General features: G+C 48.0%; 1 protein-coding gene across 3 annotated transcripts in view; it reads left to right on the top strand.

Annotated features, from left to right (window-relative positions):
• Window positions 1-27375, top strand: part of gli3 (GLI family zinc finger 3) — an 88759-nt gene continuing 61384 nt past the window's right edge. For 2 of the 3 annotated variants that reach the window (XM_030099412.1, XM_030099410.1), the window contains exons 1-2: window positions 1-463; window positions 17480-17653. In XM_030099412.1, the coding sequence (XP_029955272.1) occupies window positions 17521-17653 (133 nt within the window). In that variant the 5' untranslated portion in view covers window positions 1-463; window positions 17480-17520. Of the gene's footprint in view, window positions 464-17476; window positions 17654-27375 lie in introns of all 3 variants that reach the window. The other variant, XM_030099411.1, reaches the window with a different exon arrangement.

Below are 27375 nucleotides of genomic sequence, written 5' to 3'. Positions count from 1 at the left end.
AGCAGCTGGAGTCCCACACTTCGCTCTCTCTCTCTCTCTCTCTCTCTCGCTCTCTCTCTCTCTCTCTTTCTCGAAAAAACGCACTAAATGCATTAACAACTCTCCACGCGCTTCCCTGACGCCCGCGTTGTTTTCCACGCACATCTGCGGTCTGCTGTCGGCAGATATTATCGGCGGGCTGATGGTGTCGGTCCGGCGGTGGTTGAACACAGCAAACTGTGAGAAGGAGGGGAAAGACGGACAAGAGGAAAAACTCTGGCAGCGCCGTTTTGGAGTTGGAGTTGCAGCGTAAAAAAAAAAAAAAAAAAAAAAAAAGGAGAGAGAGAGCGAGAGAGAGAGAGAAAGTCCCAGGCAACTCCAGAGGCACATCTGCCACTTAGGAAGAAGAGAAGAAGAAAGAAAGAAGAGCTTTTTTTTAATTTTTCTGAGAAGACAAGGGGGAAAAAAAGCATCCAAGAAACAAGTAAGTAATCTGGTTGTTGACGCACACTTTACGCGAAATACACTTTGTGGATAATGTGGCGCTCTTTTGTGTGTCCTCTTTTTTTTTGTTGTTGTAAAGTTTAGAGGAGCCAGTGAGAGTCTTAAAAAGCTGAAAAGGTTTCATGTTTCAAAACGTCGGGATTCAAGCAAGTTCAGCTGAAGTGGATTAAGTTCGGCGACGCTCGCGTGAAAGAGCCTCGATCTGGGATCTCTTCAAAAAAAAAAAAAAAAAAAAGGCTAAAACTCAGCACAGAGAGCTGCACTTGGCCTGGACGTGATTTATTCCCTGTGAAATAAGCGTTGGTTGTTAGAAACCCTCCCCCGGATGGCACACTTAACAAGTATCCCGCAGACAGATGTGCACATTTTTAAAAAAAGTCTTCATGAAAGTTGCGTAAAAGTTTGGCATCCGTGCGTAAACGCGTTTTTCCCCCCCTCTTTTCCTCCTCGTTTTGCTGGTTTTAGAAAAGACTTTACAAAAAACAACACGTCTAATGCACTGTGGAGAGTTTTGGAAACTTTATGAACTTCTGCAAACTTCATTGGAGCTTTACCTCCTGGAGAAACGCGCGCGGGGGTGTGGTGTGGCGTGAAGTGGGGGGGGGGGGGGGGGGGGGGGGGGGGGGGTCGTGCATATTTATGTGCATGTGTGATCATATTTCAGTGTCTGTTATTGATTCGCTTTATCCTGTTAGAGCCCCGCAGACTCACCGAGGCGCGGAGAGGCTGTCCGGTCAGACCGAACCTGAGCCTGACTCCTGACCTCTCCACACGCACACAGTCACTGTCCACAGACCCAAACATCGACTTCTTATTTTAAAACATCTATGTTATCCCCAATACCAAAGTTAGTTTGTATTTTAAATAAAAGACAAGCAAGAATTTTCTGCAGTGCATGTTGAATTAATTTTTTTTTTTTTTTGCAAATGCAATTTGTAACAAAACAGTTTTTCCTCTCAGCAGTTTTATTATTTTTGTAAAAGTGTCATATCTGTAAACCTGAATAATTTCCCTCATTAGTGCCTCTGAGTGTTGATGCACAAATTTAGAATTTTAGGCGGCTGATCTGAAGGAGGGAAGCTTGAGCACATATCTGAGTGTGTTTTAAGGTGTGAGTGTGTGTGTGCTCTGGGAGAATTACGCCCATTACAGTGGGCTCTGCGGCCCAGTGGGGGGCCATGTGGGGAGTTTTCAGGGGTGCCAGGAAAAGAAGAATGAACTTTTCTTCTTTTGAATTTTTTTTTTTTTTAGATTGAAAAAGGATTTATTTATAAAAAAGAAGAAGAAGTAGACGAAGTGCAGCATAAAAATCAACTTTCCCATGAATAAGATGAGAGGAAAAAGAAAAGGAAACATAAATATGTGTGTTCATTTTGGGGGTCCGGGACATGAAAACGTCTGGAGCCCCCCGAGTCTCCACATGTGCAGATATTTGTTTGAAAGTTTCCCTCCTGTCCTCGCCAGCTGTTCCACATTTTATCTGCTTGTCTGCTCTCGGGTTTCATCCAGACGACGAGGGTCCGAGGTGCTCAGCCATGCGGTGCAGCTCAAATCCTCCTCTCTCTTTTTTTTTTTTTTTTGACACATGGCAAATTATTAACGGGGGTCTGGCCGCCCTGAGACGGAGGAGCGAGCTGAACACACACCAAATGAGATGTTTAACAGCACGAGCTCGCACAGATAAAAATCTCCTTTCAGCTATTTTTATGAGCTCGCTCCATCATTCATCTTGCTGCTGGATTTGGCTTTGAGCACAGTTTTTGCAGGTCTTGGTTACACTTGTCCAATAAAATAAAAAGAGGGACTGTCACATAAACTGTCATTTAATATTTCCTCTGTTTTATTCATTAAAAAAAAACAAAATAACAAGTGCAGGGCCCGCAGCTGGAAATTTATCACTGTGTCTGAAGTCCTGTGTTCACAAAAATGAAAAAAAAAAACAAAGAAAACAAAAAATGAGGCCTTAAATCATACAAATTTAGGCCTGTTGATAAATGTTAAAATTACAATTTGAGGATCATTTTACCTGTGATTTCAATTGTTGGGAAATAAAAACATTTTTGATTCTTATTTTGCAATTTTAACATTTTATCACAGCATCAATCATTTATTAATAACTCATTATTTCATGTGTGCAATTACAAATGATCTCTTTTTGTATAATAGAAAAATAAGCCGTCTTCATGACTGTCAAATAATGAAATTAGTTGTAATTATTACGAATATATAAAAAAGAGTCACATATATGAAGGATTAGATATTCTTTTATGGCTTGTTTTATGTAATTGATGGTGTTAATTTATATTTTTACCCTAAAATGTACACTTTGTAAACGCATCTGGAATAATTTATGTCGACTGAAGGTCATGTGATAAAATTGAGGGAGAGTAATTGCTTGTTATATTCAGTATTTATTCTACATAACGTCATTTCCACAGGTACTTTTTGACCAAAGGTAAAGTCCAAGGTTGATGCTCACTCCTCGCTGGTGCACCTTTCACCAGAAAAAGGACTTTTGTCTCATTATGATGCAGCAGCAGGGATGAATGCAGCAGTGTTTAAGATGCTAATCTGCTGGAATGAGATGCACAACTCCGAGCCATACGCTTACTGTAGCCAGGAAAGATGCATCACCGCCGCCGCTCTGCGCTTCTTCAACTTCCAGGCGCGGAAGGGAACAGGCGGATAACGCTCCGCTCTGCAGGAATCCGTCCGTCAGATAGCGGCGGCGCGCTGCTTTATCTCCACTTTAAGCGCTCCTTTTTAGCAGCATTATGCACGGCGGCGCTGGCCCGGGACACCTGTGACCCGGTGACCTGGCAGAATAGGAGCTGTCATGTTAATGCGGGGAGATGACACGCTATTAGCTTTTTGAGGTATGGCTCGCTCCTTCTCTGCAGGGCCTGGCTTTCACAGCTAAAGGCAGCTTCTGTCCCCGGGCCTTTGTTTTTGCACCCTGCAGGGAGAATACCTGTTCTGGCTTTTTGCATGCAGGAGGCCCTGATGAGCCGGGCTGTCGTGCTAATGCCGCGAAAATGAAAGGTGATGTGAGGGAAGTTGATTGTCTCCGAGATGATGCTCATGACAGCTTTCTTTTTTAGTGTAATCTTTGTAGGTTTTTGTAGGCTTGTGGAATTATTTCGAGTTTCTTCACAGTTGTTAGGAATTTCAGACAGTCGTAAGTGGTTCGCTTGTTTTCAGGAAACCAATCCGCAGTGGAGTCACTTGACCGGTGAAAGTTTTGTCGTAACCCGCTGTGTGTTATTAATAGCTGCCGCCTCCCTCGCATAAAACTGATATCGCTGCATAGATTGCCCCCAAAAGACATCTCCCACTTTGATGATTTGCTACTTTGATATGTTGACATCAAATGAAACAGACACAGTGGGGAAAGAAAGAGGACAAGTCAGACAGAGGTGGTGATTGAGGGGGAGAAAAAGGCTGTGTGTGAGTGTGAGTGTGTGTGTGCTGGTGTGGTTTGTGAAAAACTTGGGCCCCAAGATGGCAAACCTGAGGAGCGTCAAAAACGTCTGGATGCATTTGCGTACGAGCAGAGACAAGAAGGGGTCTTGGGGTGTGCGCGGGCTTCTCCTTGGCCTCCTAATCCCCAGGCCCAGCCATCCCTTCAGGGCATGCCTCAGATCTGACTCTCTGGCTCTGTGCGTGGACGACCCAGCTCCGCCAGCAGATTTAATATGCTATGTGTTCCTGCTCCCCCGGCAGCCCCCCCCACCCCCCCCACCCCCACCTCCCTCCACCTCCACCATCATTGTCCCAGAGCGGGACCCTCGCTCTCCTCTTTTCAAGGAGTCTGCTAAAGGCACCTTTCAAGCCGGGCGATGTCTTTGGATAAGATGAACGTCGGTGGGAAAAGTAGCAGCGAGGAGGCTCCAGATAGCACAGCGCAATTTTAGATATGTATATTATTCACATCAGGAATCCTTAAAAAGAAAACAGCCACAGACCCAGCCGTCACCACGCCATGCCGCTCTCCTCCAGCTTCAACATTTCATCCCTTTTCACTTCGTCCTATTTTTATTTTTTTTTTTTGTCTTATTGGTAACTTTTTTTTTTCCTGGTTTGTACGACATTAAAAAAAAAAAAAGGTGGGGGAAAAAGAGGCATGCGCCAAAGTGGCCTTAGTGGAGCTAAAAAAGAGAGAGCAATGTCTTTTTTTCCATTTCTGCTGCCTTTTTGGAAACTACCTGACAATTAGCCCGGTCAGCTGCTCTCCCAGAGTAAAGCTAAGAAGACTGCAATTTAAAAAAAAAAAAAAAAAGAAAGAAAGGAGAGCGAGGGAAAAAGAGAAGAAAAAAACAGTCACATAAGTTTGAATGAAGTGATTTGAATTTCCAGGTGATGGATCTGAGCCGGACAGGTGAACACAGGGCCTGTTGTGGGTCGGGGGTGAAATTTACTGCGAACGGGCAACGAGCGTGTGTGTGTGAACGCAGAGTGTGCCAGCGTTTGCGTTTCACACACGGTTGACGGCAAACAGGACAGGTCTCGCCTGCACGTGGCTGCCACTCACCCCCCCACCCCCCACACACACACACACACCCCACCCCCAAAACCCCCCCCGTTCGCTGTGGCTGCTGTAAAAATGTCTTTAGGTCTGTGGTGTGAGGTATAGCAGCAAGAGGTGAAGCGCGCCGGTCTGAGAACCCATTTGTGTGTGTGTGTGTGTGTGTGTGTGTGTGTGTGTGTGTGTGTAAAGTTGAGCGCCTAAAGAGACAGTTTCCCGGGGCTGGGGCTGTTTCTGCAGATGTGGCATTGTGTCAGCGTTGATGGGAGCCGGTTGTGGCATCCGTGAGGGGGTCTGCGCTTTCTTGTCCGGGGTGCTGATCGGGAGACGGATGAACTGGCCGCTTGCCGCGAACAATGATCTGTCACACAGCCGTCTCTTCAAGTGTGAAGCCCGCCTGCTCCAAGCAGCGTTTCTTTTTTTTTGTTTTCCTGTCATAATTTTTAAACTTAAAAAGCCAGTTTAAGTTTGTCCGAAACTGTCCGGTGATGAAGTGATGTGTCGTCACGCGATAGCGCTCCACCGTGTGCGTTTGCGGTCCCATGCTGCTCGGACTTGTCTTCCGGTGGGAGTTATCCCCGAATCTTGCCGCATCCCGGAGTGGAGGTCAAGGAGGCGTCTTTTGTTTGAATGTCAAATGTAAATCCCAAGGTTAATACCTGAAAGCAGCGCGGGGCCGGCCTTTCTCTGGGCTCTCCAAACATGCTTAGAGGAGTACCTCTTCCCCCACTCTGCCCCTTCATTTCCGTCTGCTGTGGACTTCAGGGCAAGTTGGGAAAGAAGGGTTGTGTGTGTGTGTGTATGTGTGTGTGTGTGTGTGTGTGTGTGTGTGTGGTGGTGGTGGGTGGGTGGGGGGGGGTATACCATATAAACCTCATTCGTGTGTTCTGTTCAGTAATGAATGCTAACAGACCCCTGCTCTAATAATGCCTCATCTTGGAAAAACAAAAAAGAGGAGGGGGGGGGGGGGCTCTACTATCTGAGCAAATTTCTGCCCCGGCCCGAAAGAGCCCTCCTTTGACAGCGCAGCATTTGAAGACTAATCGTTTTTTCTCATGCAAAGCACGCTGTTTTAAGAGCCCGGGCCACGGAAAGAGAGGGGGCTGTGTTTTAACAATACTCCGCAGGGAGCGAGGAACAGGATTCAGGGAGGGGAGGTAGGTTTGAGGGGCGGGCGGGCGGTGTGTGTGTGTGTGTATGGGCGGTTTTGGGGGGGGGGGGGGGTCCTCCTCTCTTTGCTCCTCAGACAAAGCCCAGTTCCTTTCAGGGTTGCATGGGGGGTAGGGTGTGTGGGGAAGAGAGGGGAGCATCCAAGAGTTTGGGTTCCTTGAAAGAGAGGTACTCCAATAGCTTCTCTTTTTCTCTTTAATGACAGTTTGTCATCGTGGCTCCTCGGTCTTCCAGGAAAACGGTGGGACTGGCCTTTCTGTGACAGGCCCGGAAAAAAAGTAGGCCTGAGAAAATTTATAGAGAAACAGAAATATTAAGGTGTACATGGGGGCCTAAAACGGCTTTGGCTATTCCTGCCAGACTGGTGTTTTTATTAAGAGGGGTCGACATGCTTTGGAAATATATCTTATTCATGAAGAAAGCCAGGTTAGACTTCCCAAAGAATTCATTATGTTCCCCCGGCCGCGGCTCCGCGGGTCGCAGCCGTCCCTCGGAGGACGTGGAGCGTGGAGCGCAACATTGTAAAGCCTCCCTCAGTGGGCACGGCGGCGCGAAGGGTCCCATTTGTCAAAAGGTGCAAGAGTCTTTTTCCCTCCTCAACACTTTCCCGGCTCAGTCTCAAACTCATTGTCTGAGCGAAGGCAGGACATTAGTCACTGCAACACCAACGGGAGCCTGCGGGGCCGAGGACCAGAGCTCTGGAGCCCGGGCGAGGACTTCGGGGGGGGGGTGGGGGGGAGAGAATGGAGCGAGCGAAAAGGTGAAAGAAGAGCAGGAAAAGAGGTGGAAACGAGTGGAAGATGGAAAGTGAGGAAAAGAGAACATGAGGGAGGAGAGCATGTGTGTGGGAGAGGGAGAAAGACCGTGGGGGGGTTAGAGGGAGTGGAGTGTGTAGCTCTACCTCAGGGCTCAGTGTGTAAGCCCCTGTCTACCCCCCAAAGCTGCTTTCACAAAGAGATTTACAAGACAGGTCTCCGGTGTGCTTTGCTGCCCTGCATTATGAGTGAGTGAGTGTGTGAGTCTATAAAAGTGTGTGTGTGTGTGTGTGTGTGTGTGTGTGTGTGCGCCCTTGCACAAAAAAAAAAAAAAAAAGAAGAAATGCTCCACTCAGTTTTGTTTTCTCTTTTGCATCGACTATGCAAGAACGATATTCACCCAAATTTACCAATCCGGGCAGGTCAGACTCCCAGCAGCCCCAGCGGAGCTGTGTGAATAACCTATTCCCCCTGGTGGCAGGGGTTTGTGTGTGTGTATGTGTGTGTGCACTCATGTGTGAATGTATTTCACAGATTCACACATACAAGGGATCCTGTTAGCTTTTGGAATTATTTATAAAGCCTGGCTTTTGTGTGGCGCCCTAAGTCCCTGTCTCCTCCCATTACTGCCTATGACTCTACCTGGGCTTCCTGCAGCCTCCAAACGCTCCCTCAGCCACCCTCCGTCTGCCGCTGCATCGCAACCTCTTTCCAGTCTCTCCCCTTCTCCTTTCCTATAAACCGGCCGGACATTTTCTCCTCGTGAGCAAATAGTTTTCTCATTTAGGAAGACAAACACAATCTATATGTCTCAGAAAGAGAGAGAGCAAGAGAGAGGGAGGGAAGGAGAGAGAGAGAGAGAGAGACGCAAAGTTATGCAGACCCATCCCATATGGGCCTGATTACCCTGTAATCCAGGAAACTTTTTTCCGCTGCTCTCCCTTGCACGGACTGAGCGGGGGTGAAGGTTTTAGTGTGTTTGGGATGGTTTATGTTAATGTTTGTCTTTTATTGAAACAAGCTGGAATGTGATTATGCTCCCGCTCGGTAACATATAAGCAGCTGAACTGCTCCAGTTTCCCCGTCTCCCTCTGGCATCGAGATCAATGCAAACCAGCTAACGTGGGGTAATAAGCCATTAGTACACACATTGTTGGAGAGATTTACATACATCGACCGGCGGACTGATAAAACCGGGTTCCGTATCCTAGAGGTAAGAGCGATTGTGCGTGCGAGTGATTAACTGGATGAAGCGCACTCCTCGTGTGACCCGCGAGTGTGTGTGTGTGTGTGTGTGTGTGAGAGAAGCATCGCCGGGCGATCTCCTCCCCGCGGTTGCCGGTCGTGTGTGATAGGTGCCAGATTGCGTAGCTGCGAGGCGAGCCGGGTTGTCTCTGGCTGTCAGGAGCGCGGGGCGGAGGAGGGGAGATGTGAGGATGATTACAGTACACCGTTCCTCTGATCTGATTCATCACCGGCCGTCTCTCCTGCAAAGGGTGAACTTATTATCCCTGTCTCAACTTCCACCGCCGAGCCAGCTGCTCTCCATGCTTCCCAATTAACCCCAGGCACCCGTCAAATGCTCCAATTAAGGCCTCCTCCTCCTCCTCCTCCTCCTCCTCCTCCTCCTCCTCCTCCTCCTCCTCGCAAATCCATCCGCCCGTGTTTGCCGGGACGACTCCGGTCGAGAGGCCAGAGCGTGTGAGTGAGTTAAGTCAGCGAGTCGGCGGGCGTGTTTGTTTAGGAGCTGTCCCGAGCGATGGCGCTCCGGCTCCCAGATTTATGTGAGGTGGGGCTGCTAACAGCTGAAAGACGTAAATACCCCCAGATGTTTGGCTTCCTCACAATCAAGTCGGCGGGCCTCAGGGAGCTGCCTGTCTAATGACAGTCTTGTTCCTTGCTCTGTTTGCTGGGGATTTTAAGGGGGCCATTTTGTGACTGTGCTCTTTGGAGTTTATGAGAAGTTTTCTTCTGTTTTTTGCACGGCACAGTTTCGGCATCTCATTCCAGCCTCGCGTGCTGCGATATCGTATTTTCCTCTTTTCCACTGGGCTGAGAGTTTCCTCCGAAGTCAGACCTTTCAAAATCCAAAATATTCATCTGTGTGTTTTTGATGTATTGGTTTCTGATGAGCAACAGTGTGTGTGTGTGTGTGCGTGTATGTGTAGGGGTGTTGCTGTAGGTGGGATACAGCCTTGGCAGCACTGCTAAATCCTCTTGAGACCGGCTGCGTGAGTGCGTGTGTGGAGCCGAGGAGCCAGTGCGGAGGGATGGGGGGGCTCGGCGGCTGATATGAAAGTGAAGGGAGAGAGCTGTCTCCCCCCGCGCCGCCGAAGGGAGAGCCGTCAGGGAGCGCCGAGTCTCCGGGACTCCCTGTGAGCCTCGGCTGTCTTTGATCTCGCACCTCCGCGGCGCTGTGCTCTGTATTCCTCTATAGAGCGCGCTCACCTGCCGCCAATCCTGAAACACACTGAAGAGACTCCTCACTTATCAGACTAGCGCGGCGTTCGGTGCCTCCGCATACTGTAATATGAGGCCTGGAAGTCTTTGGATACGGCAACTTCCAGGAAAAAAAAAGTACAATCAATGCTGCACTCACTTTTTACTCGCTGTATTGATACGTCTATTAGATTTTATAGGCTACCCATTTAAGTTATCACCATATATGAATGCCACAAATATATTGAAAGACAGTTTCTATCTGTTTGACCAGAGTCGCTTGGTCTCTCTGAATACCTGCAGGTTCTTCAGGCAGGCTCAGGGAGAACATGTAAACTCCGCCTCAGCCTGGAATCAGACCTCGCCCACCAGTTGCATATGGCCACAAAAAAGTCACAGTTATATTGCTGGACTTAATGAAACTGCAATGAAAGCCTTATAATTTCAAAGAAATGCAGAAATTATTGACCTTCAGCAACCAGTCCTGTCTGGACGGGAGCAATGGAGCCTGTTCCATCTGACGCTGGACAGAGTGCAGGAAACAAAAAGACACTTTCAAACCTACAGGGTATTGAGTGAGAGTTCACTGAGAAAACAGATGTAGACACAGGGAGAACATGCAGATTTGACTCTTGAACTGCAATGAAACCAAGGTTTTCTTCCAGTGAGCCAGTGCTGTAAACCACTGATCTTGTCTTGCACAGTTGATTCACAAATGAACTTTTAATCATCAGTAATTTGACAGATGAGATTTAGTGTCTTGCTGGTTTAAGGTGCCGCGCTACATGTGGGCTTCGCCCCCCGTCCATCACCGACGTGTGAAGGTGCAGTGGAAGTGCCGACAGAGTGAGCTCACTTTAAGGTATTCCTCTGCACTCCCGCTGGAAGATAAAGAGGAATGTGAAAGATACAACCGAATCATCTCTTTCTGCATGTGTGGAATGTTTGACCCAGTGCTACCCTTCTGGATCCACTCCCATCCAAACAGGAAGTCAAGCTTTAAAGCAACTTTCTTCTTCATTTTCTCTCCCCTCGCCTCCTCTCACCCTGCATTCCTCTGACGGACTGTGGCACGTTTCAGGACAGCTTCATTCAGCATTCCTTCACATCCTGATTTGCTTGCCCTCCCTCCTCATGTTTTTCAAGTCTCACTCTGTTTAGATCCGGCTTTATCACGCGAGAACCAAACAGCGAGACGACTTCGTCTCGTGCAATTTTCACCCCTTTAATTCGGTTTAAATGGCAGGGCTGCGAGGGCCGGGACGGGAATTAATAAGAGCCAATAAAGCTCGCCGCTGGGGCATCGGGCCGGTCTTTAAGTAAACATTATGACTTCTTGAGGGGGGATTCAGGGGCAGCACTTGATGAATTGTGGCGGAGCTCGGGAAGGGCTAATTTCTCACTTAGCCGTCCTGATGGGGCGAGCTAATAGGCCTTGCTTTGCCTGGCTGATTGTCTGCTGGCTTTATTATTGTGCATTATCGCACTGCCCCCTGGCTGTTTTTAGCGCTCGGCCCCGGAGACGCCGGAGCCCGTCATTAATCATCGAGCGGCACTGACTCATTCCACTCCAGCACTTATTCCAATGACACAGTGGAATGAAGGCAAAGAAAGCGAGATAGAGAGACGGAGGAGAAGCGAGAGAGAGGGAGAGAGACGTGCAGAACCGGCAGCCGAAGTTAAGTGAAACGGAACTTCGACCTGTAGCTGCACTCAGCACCACTCTTTGTTATACACCTCAGTGTCGGGCGCAGAGGGGAAGTGGAGCGCTCCGCGCGGCACCGAGACGGACACCTTCTGTCGAAGCCATACCTGCCGCCACTGCATTTCCGCGGGGCCATCTATCTGCGAGCGAGCGAGGTGTGCGAGGTTCTCATCGGTGCAGGAATTCCTCTTGCTCCACTCATCCCCTCCCCTGGGCCCTCGCTCTTATTTATGTTCTGCACACAGTGATTGCACTTGCATACTGAAAGCCATATAGAGCAGCTGTTGCGTCGACTCCTACACACACACACACACACACACACACACGAACCGGGGAGGCTCGTGCACTGTCAAACAAAACATTTCCTCTTTCTCCCCGTGCCATGTTCACACGTGCACACACACACACACTCACGCGCAGGTTTTTTTCATATGCAGTGCGCTCTCAGGCAGCGCAGCCCACAGTTGTAACATGTATCCTGCGACGGCACGGCGGAGGATGTTGTTGTTGGTTGTGGCGTGGTGCGGAGAGCTCTTCTAAAGCCTCGTATGAAGAATCCCTCCACAAACAGGAGTGTTTTCACTGGAGTTGAGAGGCCCTTTACTTTACAAGCTGCTTGACTGGAAAACTTAGCCAGGAGTTCAGTATCCAGAAAGCTCGATTTCAAGCCACTCTTTAGATGCAAACCTCTGAAAGTTGGAGGCACAGAGGAAGTTTTGGCATACTGAACTGAATGTTGCTGATGTTTTAGGATGCATTGTTTGCTTTGGGATTCCTGAAAATAGCTGACCAAGCATGTTTTCCTTCATTGTCAAGAATAAACAAAGATGACGACTTATCCGCCACGACAACAAAGCTGAGAGCGTTATCCAGTCCCAGTTGCCACAGCCCTGAAACAAGTCGCTCCCGAACACATGCAAACTCGAAATATATAATTAAAGAGTCTAATAAGCAGCGAGCTGTGGGGAAAAGGAGCAAGGCTTCCATTGTGGCGCGCGCTTTATTTGCCCCTTATCTGCTGGGTAGCGAGCGCAAAAGAGGCGTCGTGTAAGCGTTCCGATTACATCGTGTGGGTTTGTTACCCAGGAATGTAAGATGCACGCAGCTCATTCCGCTGCGCAGCGCGCCCGGTCCCCCACCAGCCCGCCAAAGCATCTTAAGTGGAGAGGTCTGAGGGACCAAGACGCGTAGCGAGGATAATCTTATTAGCTGCGCTGAACGCTACTGATGGGCTGTGCTGTTTGTCCTTGAAAAAACATAAAAAACAAACAAACAAAAAACACAGTCCTCATACGAACAAGCTTTACAGTTTCAGATTTTGTGCGGTGCAGTCTGGCTTCCTGATAGGATGCTGTATCATTAAACCTTAATAAAAGACAATAAACCCAAGAAAAGTGGAGTTTCTGTAGCCACAATTAGACGAATCTGTGGGATCGATTACATGAGAGAAACAACTTTTAAAACCTAGACTTAAGTAAATCTCTTTCATTCAAAAGGATAGTGTTTTTTTTAGGGGTTTTTCTTAGGGGTGGCTGTGAGTTTAGTTCCAAATGATCAGATTTTAAAGTTTCAAGCAATTTTTTGGCATCTGTTCTCATTTTCTTGATCAGATGACCTTTGCTGGGATGACAGCTATTTAAAAATGTTCTCAACATATTTCACAGCATTACAGTTTTGCACCAGCTCAACAGTTTCTGGGGTTCACTAACCAACTCGAAATGTACCAATAAATAAACATTTTGTGGTTTGTAAAGCTTGTGCTCACAGAACGGCTCCCATCAAATTGCTGAATGCACCTGCAACATCCTGCTGTCGTACTGGACCCAAACGAGGCCGACTGTGTCAAGACCTGTACTCTTTTCAAAGTTGATGTGGTTCAAATTTTCTATTTTCGCATTAAAAAAAACCACAAATTGACATCTAATTTTGAAAGTTATGATGTTGGATATAATGAAAAAGCACCTTATAGTTATTTCTCTACTGCAACATTGTAAAATATTGATGAAAAAAATACTCGTTTCTCTTTGTTAAGTCAACTACAGTAATGCGAACGTCCAAATTGGGCTACAGCAGCATGTCATCCCTGTGCCTCTGTGATTTATTGGTGCTTTGGCGTTGCCATTCAGCATTCGTGAAATGATTTACTGATTCCAAAACTTGAACCAACAAGTCATATCCATAAAAGTGTCAACTTCCACGCTTTACAATGTAGCTGTAAAAGTTGGACTCACACATCGTGCGTGATGGGATGTTATAGAAACATGTAAATGACTAACAGTCTGAACAGCTCAGCCGTGTCACTGTACACAAAAGGGCGAGGAGATCGAGCACTAAACCAGTTTGCATGTGCATATTTTGGATTTGATATGAGTGTGTGTGGCAGGGTGTGACTAATTCCTGCTAAATGGTCCTCACTGGAGGGGCTGGTCCCCATCAGCTGTAGGCCAGACTTAGTACCATCTGGGCACGATGCAAAGTTTTGACTGGTGAATGAGGAGCCGCAGCCACCAAATCCCAAACCGCCCCTCCAGGGCCGAGGGCAAGCTCCCAGTGCAACATGGGAACCCGGGTATGTGGTTTCCTCAAAGAGCCATTGAGCTCGGGACCACCTCCTCAGTGTGGGGGTTTTGAACCCTTGACAGGTCCTCGAACCACCAGCCAGAGCCTCCACTGTCTCCTCGAGAGGGTCGCATCGCCTCGCACTGACCTCGCCCGGCGCAGACACACGCAGCCCGTAGCAGGCGCTTTCTGCTTTATTGCTGGATTCGGCTAATCTTGCCGACGGGCTCCGACTCCTCCCCCTCCTCCTCCCCCCCCCCCCCCCCCCCCCCCCCCTCCTCCCCCCCCCCCCCCCTCTCTGCCCCTCGGTGTTTTAGTTATTCCAGCTGTGAAGGAACCCTTAATATTGTTGGCATAGCTGTGAAATGTGCAAAACACACATCGTACACGCAGGAAAACATGTGCAGGCACGCAGGGGCACAGTGAGGCGCTCGCAGATGCATGCATGCATACGTGAACACGCGTGCACGCTCTCACTTCCCCCCCCCCCCACCCCCCCCACCCCACCCCACCCCAACCACCCCCCCACCCCACCCCACCCCAACCACCCCACCGTTCTCCATTCATTTTCTCCGTTATCCCACTTTCTGCTCGCAATCTCCCCCGATCGTCTCCATCTCCCATCTCTCCCCTCCCCTCTGTAACCGGCTGCGCCGCGGTGCGTTTGTGCAGCGTTGATAAGCCTAAGATAGCAGATCTCGGTGGTCGCTGATGTAATGATGATGAATGCCGCGGCGCTGCCAGTCTCCCCCTCAGGGGCCTTCGACACTGAACAGGCGCCCTAATGAAATGAACACAAATACAGTACCGCGTCTGTGTGGAGGAAAGGGGGGGGGGGGGGGGGGGTGGTTGCCAAATCTAAGAGGACACTTCAAGAGTTGATGTATAAATGTCCCCGCAGCTTCTGAGTGGCGTGCTGGTGCGTGCCTCGCATTCGTAAGCGTGTCGCTGATGACGGAATGCAGAGATATGCGAAGAAGTACCACCTTAAGCCGTCGTGTAAAATCGAGCCTGCGAAGAAAAAAAGCACAAAAGCGACGTTTTTTTTTTTTTTTTTTTGATGCCGTCGCTGTTTGTTTAAACTCCCCCCCAAAAAAGAAGCAAGACTGACTTCCTTTTTTTTTTTTGTCGAATCAAAGGCAAAAGTTTATTTTAGTGTTTCACTTTGATGTGTTCAATTTGCAGATGACTTTCAACTCAGTGCCTTTGTCACCAAGGCGTATAATTTATGTTAAATTGATTTGCTTAATATGCTTATAAAATAAGATTTTTTTTTTTTTTTTTTTCTGAGGGTGCAGTCTGAATTGTGGTATTTTAAACCTGTTTAATCGCCTCCTTTTCTGTGTGGAAGGATTACAGTCGAGCACAAATAGAGATACACTCTCTTTCTCTTGTCTAATTGGGTGTGGGACAGACATTTCATGGGAATGACTTTAATATGGAATCATCATTGATTGTGGGTAGCGGCAGCATCCAGTGACGCCAGCCTGTAAAATAGCCTCATTAGAGGATCGTGTCTGTGCTTTCTCATGTTTTCTGGCCTGTAGGTACTGGCGTTTGTTCTCTGGTGCCAGAGGTCAAAGGTACAAACGCCAAGTTGCGACGGCCGTCGTTAAGAGCGAAATCCTGAGCGAAGAGGAAAAACCTGTAAAACGTCTTTCGCGAGGAAGACACTTCGTCTTCATGTCTTCATGTAAACAAATAGCACTTTTTCTTTTTTTTTTTTTTCTTTTTCAAAGATTTGTTCGGGGCAGAAATGAGCAACACCAAAGCTGAAAGCAGAGACGGGAACATCTGCAGGATTGGGTGTGGGCGTCCAGGTCAGAGGGATTATGGGTGAAAAGGTCCTGCTTTTAATTGCTGCTTTGGAACTGTGGCCTGCCTTGTGGAACACAAAAGGCCCGTCAGACACGCTTCAGTGGCTCGGACTTGTGAATATTTGCCCGACCGGTGGAATTCCCCGCTCCGCTCCTCACCCCCCACGCAAACCCCAATCGGGACCCTCATATTTACTGCACTTTCAGCTCTTTTCTTTCTTCTTTCTTTTGCTTTTGCTCCGGTCTGACTCACCTGGGGGCGATGTGAAGACACACACATGCATGGATCCGCACTCCACACACACAGCATGCTGGGAGATTTTCAGCGTGAAGCAGTATCTCTCCTTGTTCTTTGCCTCTTCCTTTTTTTTTTTTTTTACTGCTTCTGCTCGAGTTTTCTCTCATCAAGTGAATGAGCGGCGCCTGTGATCAAGCCGTCACAGAGGAAACACACGTCGCACATATTCTAACCATTAACAAAAAGATAAAAAAAAAACAACACAAAAACACACGCCGGTAATGAAAGCGTTCAGGCTATCAAACACACGCAGCAGTGATTTCAGATGATATCTATGCAAGTAGGACAAAAATGTCTTTGGTTGGGGATGACGGCTACACATGTACTCATGTGGGAGTGATTAGAGGACAAGCTCTTTTTTAATTCTGTTTTGATTGGTAGGGGAGTAATTGCATTGTGTTTTTTTTCCCCCCCTTCTCGCGCGTGTTTTTTTTTTTCTTCCATAAGCCGGCAATTGCTTACAGATGTTGTTGTCGGGTCAGAATGGATGACAGACTCTGGTTTTTCAGGGGGCTGGGAAAAAAAAAAAAACAAACAAAGCATACAGTGTTTGTCTGAAGTTTACCCCTCACCACTTCCCCCTTGCCTTCCTTCCTTGGGGAGTTGGTTAAAAAAAAAATCACCCCTCCCTCCCTCCCTCCCCCCATCCCTCCCGCCCTCGCCCCCCCCCCCCTCCCACCTCTAGTTTTTGCAGCACTTCTGGTTTTGCATTACAGCTGACTTTACTGCCGTTGGATCCATGCATGTTTATAGAGCGGAGGACAATTAAATGGTACGGCTGGGTAATTTAACGGGACTTTACTGTAAAGAAAATGTTGGTGAGTCTAAATATTTCCAGTAATTATCCATGAATTACGGCGTCTCGGCGAAGCCCTCCTATTGGGCCGAACGAAGCCGTCCTGTACTTTGTGTAAATGACTGCTTGTGATGTTGTCTCCATAATCAGAGACCTCCGTGACCCAGATAGAGTGGAGCTGGTAGACGGCCTCTGAGGTGCTGAACCGAGCAGCGTGTCTGCTAGACTGTTGGCTGAACCCCTTCTAAACCCACAGACAGTATTAACTTGAACCACCTTTATTCTTTGAAAGAAAAATTGCCCGGCACCATGATATTCCCAAAAGGGCCTTCAAACAACCCTTGTTTTTTTTTTTTTTCAGGACTGCGAATGTTTCTCTCTCTCTCTCTGTGGTATCCCCTTAAGGTTTCTCCTTTCTCTCTGGAAAGGCTGCTGGAGCAGGATTATCAGTACATCCACGAGCTGCCTTTCGTTCTATTCTGAGATAGAAAACCTTCTCGGGATGTCCCGCCTCCCACTGTTTATCACCTCGTTTTTTTTTTTTGTAACAAGTCAGAAGTTTAGTGTGACACAGTTGAGGATGAGGTTAGGTAAATGTTGGTGTTTGGGTTATTTACCCACAGTTGGTTGGGGTGGTGATCAGCCCCTCGCCCCCCCCTACACCTCCCGACAGGCAGATCAGAGCCCAGCAGGTTTGAGTCAAAATATGAGGGTGAGCTGGTGGATTGACCCCTGCTCTGCTCTGGGCATCATGAAAAAGGAGGATTGGATCTGAAAATCAACAGTGTTTACAATGCTGAAGCCTTTTCCCGATGCATTTCATCAATAGTGTCTGACTTTGGATTATCGTAAGCAGCTAATGCATACCTGGACAAATCTGAACACTAGCTTGATCACCTCGTGATCTGTTTGTCTTTCTTCTTCTCCGCCAGTCGTCTTGGCTCCATGAGGTCTTGAGGAATGAACCATCGCTATGGAAACCCAGTCCCAGGCCAGTTCAGCAGCTGAGAAGAAGAAGAGGGTGGAGACCATCGTGGCGACCAAGGGCTCGTCGGCACGCAGCGACATCAGCGAGAAGGCGGTGGCCTCCAGCACCACCTCAAATGGTACGTTCTCACCTCCAAGTGACCCCTGACCTTTTCTGTCCGCACACGAGCTTGGACTATTTCACAATCTGACCTTTTTTTTTTTTTTTCTTAATCAAACTTTATCACTGAATCAGAAGTTTGGCAACTTTATTTCTGTGAAAAAGTGAGAAGAAACTTTGAAGAACTTGCAGTATGTATATTTCATTCAGAGTCTCAGCAAACCTCATGTGAGATGTGTGTGTCTGCTTCAGACTCCTGTAGGAGAGAGTCTTCAAACTTGCATTTTCAGTTCCCATTGCTCAAAGTCAGTGGGATTGTTGAATAGGTTTTAGATTAAACTCTCAAACAAGGATTGTATTTAGCTTTTACTTTTTAAAGAAATAATATTGAACTCAGGTGTCGTGGGAACTGCTGTCAGGCCATCGTCCACCTCGGGCTGCTGAAGTCCAGCATTCCTGTGGCCCTGTGTCCGTCACCAGCATTCACTCAACAGAAATGAGGCTGTGTTCTACGGGGGACAAAGATTTTCTTCATGTCCGTGTTCTTACTGTCAAATGACGAAGTCGACTAACTCGGAAAAACATGATTAAAAGATTTAGACACGCACCGATTCTCACACACATAACTGTTTTCCTTTTCCCCGCTCCTCTGGAGCTCCGCAGTGAGTGGAAGACAAAGCTCACTGGTAGCAACTCTGGCATGTTTACATAGCAATGTCCTCAACACATGCTATTAAAAGTGGCACCGGGCTTGCGGTTCATTAAGCCTGTCATCATTCGGCCTTTCATTCTCAATTCTGTGGCTAGAATGAAAGATATTAGATGGCCATTTTTTTTTTTCCTGTTTTTTATTAGTGGAAAGCCTCGCAGCATCAAACTAAAGTCATAACAAAAGCAGAGTTGAGATCACTGTGGGCCGAGCTGCAGCTGTGCTCATTAGCTGCGAGAGGATTTGGAACGTTTGTGTGTGTGTGTGTGTGTGTGTGTGTGGGGACGATTGGCTCCGGTGGCCCGATTGAATGTTTTCTGACACCCGTTTCGACTTTGCTGATGTCAAACACGATCATCGATCAAGTGTGAATGGGAAACAAACGGCCCGAAAAACAGTAAATACGTTTGGGCGACTTGTTCCCCGCGTGGGGAATTATCATGCGGAGTTGGCAAAGGTAACGCATCCCGAGGCCTTTCGAGAAAACTCTCACTCTTACTCATTCCCAGATGGCCTACGCTCTTACCTCATGAGGAAGGGACAGCTCTGAGGAGACGGTTGTGGAATACGCATGCCTGTAGTGGTAGTTACAGCTCGTCCCACGACTTCAAGCCGCTCCAGCTACAGTAGCCTGGACGATACCCATCTGCAGAGAAAAGAGCCCTTTTAGATCCCGATCTCTCCTTTGGAATCATAAGATAGCTTACACATTCTTTGTGTGGTTATAATTACGGCGCATTCCCGATTCGCCCCCAGAACTCATAACCTCTTATCAGGTGTAACCCTACACTCGCTTCAACTTTAACCCCCGTAGCCCCTGCCCCGCTGCCTCCATGCAAACAAAAGGTAATTGTGAGCAGCTGTGGAACCCCGGCGACTGCTTCTTCTGAGGAAAAGCCCGGCAAAAATATTTCCCCCCCCCCGTCACGCGGAGCTGTGGCCCCCGATCTCCACACGGCGGAAACCCCGCGGTGCGTCCGGCAACGGCGCGCTATGATAAGTTGTGAAAAGTGGGAAATAATTAGGGAGGGCAGGTGGAGTGGATGTGACGGACGTTCTAGGTCTGTCTAAAGTAAGTTCTGATGTAGCTTCCAAATCTTCAGCTAAACCCCCCCCCCCCCCCCCCCCCCCCCCCCCCGCCTCCGCCTCCTTACTAACTTAGTTTGGCCCGTGTTGGGTGAGCCTGGAGTAATTATCCGCTCTCTGGTACAGCGTTCCCACATGGTTGGCTAAATGGTGGCTTCATCCTGTGTGCCATTCATCTCCGTGCCCCCTCCTCTTGCCCTGACAGCTCAAAAGGGCCGACTGTGCCACAACAATGCTGTGATTGGTGCTCTTTAGGAGGGGTTTGAAGGAGGGGGTGTCCCCCCCCCCACCTCCCCTCCGCTCCTCATCATTCGGCAGGCAGGTGGACCACAAAGTCCCCTGATTCTTTTGTTGGGTCTTGCGATTTCACAAAAAAAAAAAAAAAAAAAAAAAAAAAGATGTCCATGCTCTGTGGCTGAATAAATCCTGCCGTCATGGGATAATTGTTAAAAAAAAAAAAAAAAAACTCCGAGGAGAAAAGGCCGGTTATTTGCAAAGACGTCGAAAAGTTTGTGGTTGAACTTTAAAGCTACTCGTGCCCCTGCTAGTTAGCGTAAATCACAAGATGGGCCTGAAACGGGGGAGGAGGAAAAACCGGATTCAATTCAGGAAAATTTGTCGGTGAACGCCGCTTTAACAAGCGAGCCTCTGGGTGTGTTTAATGGCCGCGCTTAAAAGGCCGGGGACGGGTCTCAGAGGCAAACAAGTTAAGCTTTAAAGGGCAACAAATACAGGCCCTTCGTGTAGGTTCCTAAAGAAAACCCGACGCGAATGCAGAGCGTGGCTAAAGTGTTTAAAGAAGAAAGAGAGCACTTTGACTACATCGACAGGAAAAAAAAAGAGAAGCATCTTCTGATGTGGGGGGAAAAGAGGAAGAGTGATACAGAGAGGAAGGGAGGGGGCGAGATAGAGGAGGCGTGAGGGGCCACCTTCTTTTTAGGCAGCCATTTAAATGATCAACAGTAAATAGAAGGGGAATGTCATCTGACAGAAATAAAGTTCCCGTTAACAGCGGGGATGGAAAGTAATTTACAGATACGCTGTCCCCACCATCTTTGTGCCTCCCAGATAAGGTTTCATTTCAGAAACGGATAGGAGACATTTTCACTTACGGGCCCCCATTCTGGGACACCTGTGATAACAGCTTGTGGACCCCTAATTGAAAATGGGTTTCAAAATGGATTTTCACTTTTCTTCCTCCCTCCTCTCCACCCCCCCCTCCCTCATGACTAAAGCCCCCTCCCTCCATCCCCTGCACTACCCCAGCTCCGCTCCATCCCCTTTTTTTTTTTTTTTTTTTTCCTCTCTTGGCGTTTCTCTTGTCGCTGGCAGAGCGAGCGGAGGGGAGGGGTGAGGAGAGGGGGTGTTGGGGGGGCTTCGGGGGTGGGGTGGGGGGGGAGATGGAGCGTCGGGAGCGGATCATCCCTCAGCCCGTGTCACAGCTATGACAGTCGCATGATCTGTCTTATTAATGAAATCATTGATCACTTGATGGGGCTCATAATCAACTGTTTCTGCGCCGTGTCCTGCCCCGTCTCCTCCTCCTCACCCCCCCTCCTCAGGCTGCCTCCACTGCTTTCCACTGTTTTTATCTTGCCACCCCCCTCAATAAATATGAATATAAACTTAAAATTAAAAAAACAAACGCATAAAAAACCCAAATTTACGTATACTTACATTGCAAGCTGATGTCTGGATTTTGAAATTAAGGTTAATTCACATTAAAGAATTCTAAAAATGAATGTCTTCTACTTATATAAAATAAGTCCAGTGTGCTTTATTTTAAGGAACAGGTTCAACACAAACAAGTAATGCTTTTTAATAGAAGCAACATATAATACTGGATTATTGTGTTTAATTTTTTTAATTAGCCTTTTTTAATTGTTTTTTTTTGGGACATTAGTGAATGAGCAATAAAAGAAAAAATACAACACTGAAATTATTCCCTCCAGTGGTTTTTTTTTTTTCTCAATCCACAAAAGATATTGAAAATGAAATATCACAAAATTCCAAGTGAAGAGAATCGTGGAAGTTCCCCATCAGCTTCACTGAGCCTTTGCGTTGCGGAGGTGATCTGTGTCATCTGTATTTGTGCTGTGTGTTTTTCATGGGGGCCCGGGAAAGAGAGCGAGAGAAAACAGGGGCCCCTGCATGTTACCCTACTCTTGGCTCTGCCTGTAGGGGCTAATGAGAGAGAACTGATGGAAGGATAAGGGACCTCATGGGAGCTCCGGCTGGCCCCTGGGTCAAACAGCACAAAGGAGGAGGCGTTATGGAGCCTGACACACAACCCCACACAGGAAAACTGGCTTTTAGTGGCAAAAGACCTCTGCGTGGAACATGCATTATACATAGAAATGCACAAAAACGGACTGGAACTTTGAAGAGGATGCAGATTTAGCCACAATATGGCCATTTTCACAGAGGTTCATTGTGAGCCGTGGAGAGGTTTATGCAGGAGGTATAAAATATAGAAGCTACCTGTAGAGCGGAGTTTGTAAAACCTCCATGTGCTCTCGCGGTGGATGTGCTTGGACTTCGCCGGTGAGCCATAGCCATTTCATGGACCTCTGCACTGAAGGCAATTTCCTGCAGCAGCAGGGGTACGGGCTTTGGCAGAGCCACCTCTCGGGGGCCTGAGGCGCAGGATTAGCTTAGCCTCGCTGCTACTCGGGGCGGAGGGGAACCTCGGCTGCCCGGCCTGCCTCAGCCCTGCCTGGCCTCTCTCTCTCTTTCTCTCTCTCTCTCTCTCTCTCTCTCTCCTGTCTGGCAAACTTCCGCCTGCCCAGATCTGCCTGCTGGGGCCTCTCTGCTCCTTCACTGCTGGAAGATGCATGCAAGAAGCCACCGCCTCAAGAATCGAGCACACTGTGGAGAATGGAGCTGTAGTGGAATTGAAAAACCCCCTTTTATTTATTTATTTTTTGCATCCATGCTACTTGTTGTATCATTATACAAGTTATGCAAATAAGTTGAAATATAATTTATCTAAACATCCTTAAGATTTATCCAAAATTATCGCATTTGCTTGAGTGCTTTGACTTAATTTCCCGTACTTGTTGGTTAGCTTCATTAGGTAAACGTGGCTTTAAAGGCTGAGTGTTCACATTGTGCGCTCACAGGAGAAGCGAGCGCCACGCTGGCACCTCAGCGCTGGGTTTGTAATTCTAATATGTTTTGAGAGTTCATGCTGCCCATCACAAAGGCTTCTTAAAGGAACCTGAGGTAATTTTCACTGACATGCTGAGAGCAAGGAAAGGCCGGGGTGTCAGAGGTCATCGCGGTCAGAGACAAGCCTGCGAAAGCAATGAGCAGCCCCTAAAAGACAAATCAGCCTGCCCTGCGAGGGAGGGCGGTGGTACATCGACCAGGCTCGCCCCGCTCAATCTCCTACATCTTGCTTCCTCACAGAGCGAGGGAGATAAAGAGAGAGAGGCTCTCGGGGGGGACCGAGGGCCCCGTAAACTCATAAACCAATAAAGTGGGGAAACAGTAGTTGATTATTCTGCCATTCTGTCCATTTGTTGGTCGGCATCAGTGGCCTCCCTCCTGCCAGGAGGAACAAAGCAGGAGTGTCTCGGAGTGTCCTGACCCTGCCAGGAGGATTTATTGTGGTGTGTTCCTCTGCGCGTCCTCTCTGTTTTGTTTGTTCAGTCTGTCCTCCGCACCGGATTTGGATTGTTTCTGAATGGGACTTAGAGGATGAAGTAGCAACTAATGGGTTAGATCTAGATTTGATACAACCGGACGACTCAACAGCGAAGTACAGGTGCTATCAGGGAATAGTTCTAATTTTTATCTTTAAATCTCACAATAAATTTCAGGCTATTTTCTGCCCCAGACTCTGGATTAAATCAAGACATGCTTTCTGAATTGAGTGTAAAAAAAAAAAAGAAAAAAACAGGCCCCTCTACCCCCTAATCTCTCTCCCCTGACCTCCACACCCCCTGGGCCTTGACTCTCACCCTTCTCCTTGCTCCCCCCTCCCCTTTCGCCGCCCAGCACTCTCCCTCGTAGTGCGAAAGAGGAGCCAGGATCAAAGGCCAGAAACCATGGCAGTGATTTCTGGTGATTGATTAGAAGCAGAGGTTGAGAAGCAGCAGCTCTCTCTCTCTCTCTCTCTCTCTCTCTCTCTCTCTCTCTCTCTCTCTCTCTCTCTCGCTCCCCTCGGTTCTTCCCACCCTCCGGTGCTGTGCATGTATTCTCTCAGGGCTCTCGTAAATAGCTCCAGCTCTAAGTGTGAAAAGAGTTGCCACGATTGGCAGACGGAGCCCCAGAAACACATCCACTGACAAAGCGGCCTGGCCAGTTTTCCTGCCTCTTCCTCCTGTTCGGCGGGAGGAGAGAGCGGGGGGGTGTCAGTTGATAAGAACCATTTGTTGTCTTGCTCGGATCTGGGGAGGGACAGCGTAATCCCCTCGCCCTGGTCTGCTCGCAGAGCTGGAGGAAAAGAGCAGAGGAGAGGAGGAGGAATTGATTTTCAGAGCGAGGGCATGCGGAGAATTGAACTCAGATGTGTAGCAGAGACAGGGTTTGAAAGAAACATTCTACTTGCGGGGAAACAAATGTCTGTAGCTTACAGCGGAGGGGCCGTGCAATTTGAACTTGAGCAAGTCCTTCTAATGTTAATCAATTGCATAGTTGTCTTTCACCATCCTCACCCCCCCCCCCTCCTCCTCCTCCTCCTCCTCCCCTCCTCTGTCCCGCACAGCTCAGCCCGGAGGCCCCTTGACAAGCGAGTGGTCCTGTAAAGGCATTTTAATGGGCCCCGGCCATTCAGTGGCACTGAGATTAATACTTGGAGCAGCTCTCCCAGATGTACGCTCGCGCACAGAGAGAGACACAAATACACTCGCACCTCTCACCAGCGTTCGCCACCCCTGCCTGATCTCACCTGGAGCTGTGAGCCTAATGATGTTCGGAGTGTGGGCCTCGCAGCGACAGCTCCGGTCCCGGGGAGATGTGTCTCATGTCAGACTTTGCGCCAGACAGACTCCAATAAGGGAGAAAGTGGGGCGGGGCGGGCTGGGCGGTGTTCCTCGTTGCAGCTGGAGCCAGGCCAAAACTAAAAGTGCAATTCTCTGACGGTTTTGTTTTTCCTCTGTGGTATTTACAAAAAGTGATTGAGCGCGTTTTTGAGTGTCACGGAGTATCTCATTACGGTCCTAAAAGCTTTTTATCCATTCGCATGCTCTGAGATATGTACACACCAGTTGCAGGCTGTCGGTAGTCAGTCATGCATGCGCATGCAGACACTCTTGTTTTCTCTCACTTTCCTCAACAGTGCCAAACTGTACACACACACCCACACACACACACACACACACACACACACACACACACACACACACACACACACATACACACACACACGGTGCAGCTGGAGGATGGGCTGTCATTATTAACTGTTTGGCGACCTCATGACTTCATCTTCGGAGCTGTCAGAGGCGGCCCACATTATGTCTCTGCTCGGCTCAATGGGCTCTTTGTTCTGGCTTGGCTCTGGAGCGGCTCAGCATGGGGCTGCGTGAGTCCAGCAGTCCCACCGCGGATCGGGGGAGGGGGGGGGGGGGGTGTAGGGAGGTAGTGGATGGAGAGAGGGAGGGAAGGGAATGTGAAGGGGAAAAAAGGATGAGGGGAGATTGAGGAGATTTGGGAAAGACATGGGAACTGGGAGAAGACCTGGGAGTGTGAGAGGGGTGCGGAAAAGATAATCCAGGCATGAGTGAGAAGAAATTAGCTGGAAGAAAGTGGGAATGAGATACAGGCGGTGGGATATGGAGGAGTAAAACTCGGGGAGTGAGCGATGGAGAAGGAATGCAGCGGGGGCTACAGGTGAATCCTAAAGTAGACAGAAGCATTCAAGTCTTTTGCTTGAATGAATTTTAAAGGGCCTCTCTCATCCTGTTGAATTATTCCCATAAGAACACCAGATTATGTCAATTGAGCTGCAGTAGCCGTCCATGTGCCAATTGTGGGATTAATATAGAGAAAAAGATTAGAGAAGGAGACGAGGTTGGAGCGGGAGGCCGGGATTCCTCTGGTGGGAGTGACAGGAGAGGTCATACATAAGGGGAGCTTATTACCCAGAGGGCTCAGCAACAGGAGGGCACAGAGGAGTGAGGGATGGGGGGGGTCGGGGGGGCAAGAGAGGTAAATGGACAGTGTGTTGAAGGGGGGATGATGAGAAAAACAGAGGGATAATGGCTTTAAAGTAAACATCGTGTAATTAAAAAGCGGAATGCTCTGAGGAAGAAATGTTCTGTGTACTTTAGTAAATGACTGTAATGAAATGTGTCATCATAAATCCCCCAACGGCCAGTCGCGCTCTCGCTCTCGTGCACTAACAATGTGGCTGGAGATCTATTTTATCCCCTTTTCTGCTTTCTTTGATCACCACCAGCAACTCCTCCAAGAACAAACTTCATTCGCTTCACGATAAATAGTTGTTTAATTTTGGTACTTACAACAAGCTCATGTTTGTGGGGAAATGAAATGACAAACTGGACTGGATAGCGTTATACCTCACAAGACTTGGCAGCTTTGGGGTCCAGTGAGTTTTGTCGATTAGACCTTTTGCTCTGCTGCATAAAGTTGTTTTTGTCAAAAGATTGAAGCCTCATGGTGAATTGACTTTTACTTAATTGATGTAATTTACCTCTGAAACTCATCAGGTTCACCAATCCAGTGCACGCAATTAAGCATTGGGGCATCAGTTGTAACGACTGTTATCGTGCCCCTGTTTGGATCAGCTTGGGGTTCAGTGTCTTTGCCATGTTGATGAGATTGGGGCTAAAAACTGACCTGCTCGACCCGCCAAAATACGACACGTTTACGTCATTTATTCAGTGTTTGGTTTTGAATGGATGGAAGCCATCAAGATAACTTACTCCTCCATCAGATTTTCAACATGGAGAGTTCTGGCTCGTATCCCAGGGCCTTAAGAGTAATTTTAAATGACTGTTGTAGCATAACAAGAAGACGAGAAACAGTTAGATGACCTTATAAAGCTACTGCCATGTGTAGACTGCAAAGCTTGAAAATAACTGCATAATAAGTGCAAATAACTAAGTTCTTTTTTGCCATTATGTCCTAAAACTGCAATTTTACTTGCAATGAGAGTCCAGATTCTGTTTGTGGAACCTTAGTAGAAAGCAATAAGTAGCCCCTGCTCCACTCATGGCTCTTTCGGTAAAAAAATGGAGAAACTGGCAAAGGTTAAACATTCCTACAAAGTGCAAACTCTAGCTTCAGCTCCCATTAATGGTGAATTTTAAGGTCAGTGGTCAGATGTTTCATGCATCAATGCTCCTCTAAAGCCGTGCACAGCCTTTCTGAAAGTGTGCATGAGTTTGCAGAGTTTTCGATTAAGGTATTTCCTGATTTCATGCCTATTTGAATGAGCCTCAGAGCCTTGCCTGCTGCGCTAAACCCAAGATTATTTTGGTGAAAAGTAATAGAACTTTAACATCTGGAGGCCCGAACTCCTCAAATAACTATTCCGTCTACTATTCTTCAGCTTTGCAGCGGCACAATGACATTTAACTCCGACTGGCTGAGCTAACCTGTGACACATGAGACCATTGTTCCAGCCGTCCAATGTATTGTCCAGACCTGCAATGCAACTTTTCACCTTACATTGTGCTTTTCATTGCATTATAGTGGCATTTAGCTAATCACACCGAAAACCCCGGGTCTTTTCATTTCCTCAGTCACCTCCAACCTTCAGCCTCCTCCCAGCAGCCAGTGGTTAAGTCTGTTTGGCCAACCTGGCAGATCCCCTAATCTGCAGAGCTTTCTCTGCCTGCAGGAAGCACTGTAATGAAGTGGTCGGTCCACATCTCACCTGTGTTTTCAGGTGTAGGGAGGTGAAGAGGGGTGAATGACGGCCTGTGAAATGAGCGACTGCTGCCGTTTATATCACAGATTGGGGGCATGTGCAGAAT

This window comes from Salarias fasciatus, chromosome 9 (assembly GCF_902148845.1).
Source record: "Salarias fasciatus chromosome 9, fSalaFa1.1, whole genome shotgun sequence".
NCBI lineage: Eukaryota > Metazoa > Chordata > Actinopteri > Blenniiformes > Blenniidae > Salarias > Salarias fasciatus.
The sequence above is the reverse complement of the archived record's forward strand: the minus strand, read 5'-3'. Positions and strand labels throughout refer to the sequence as shown.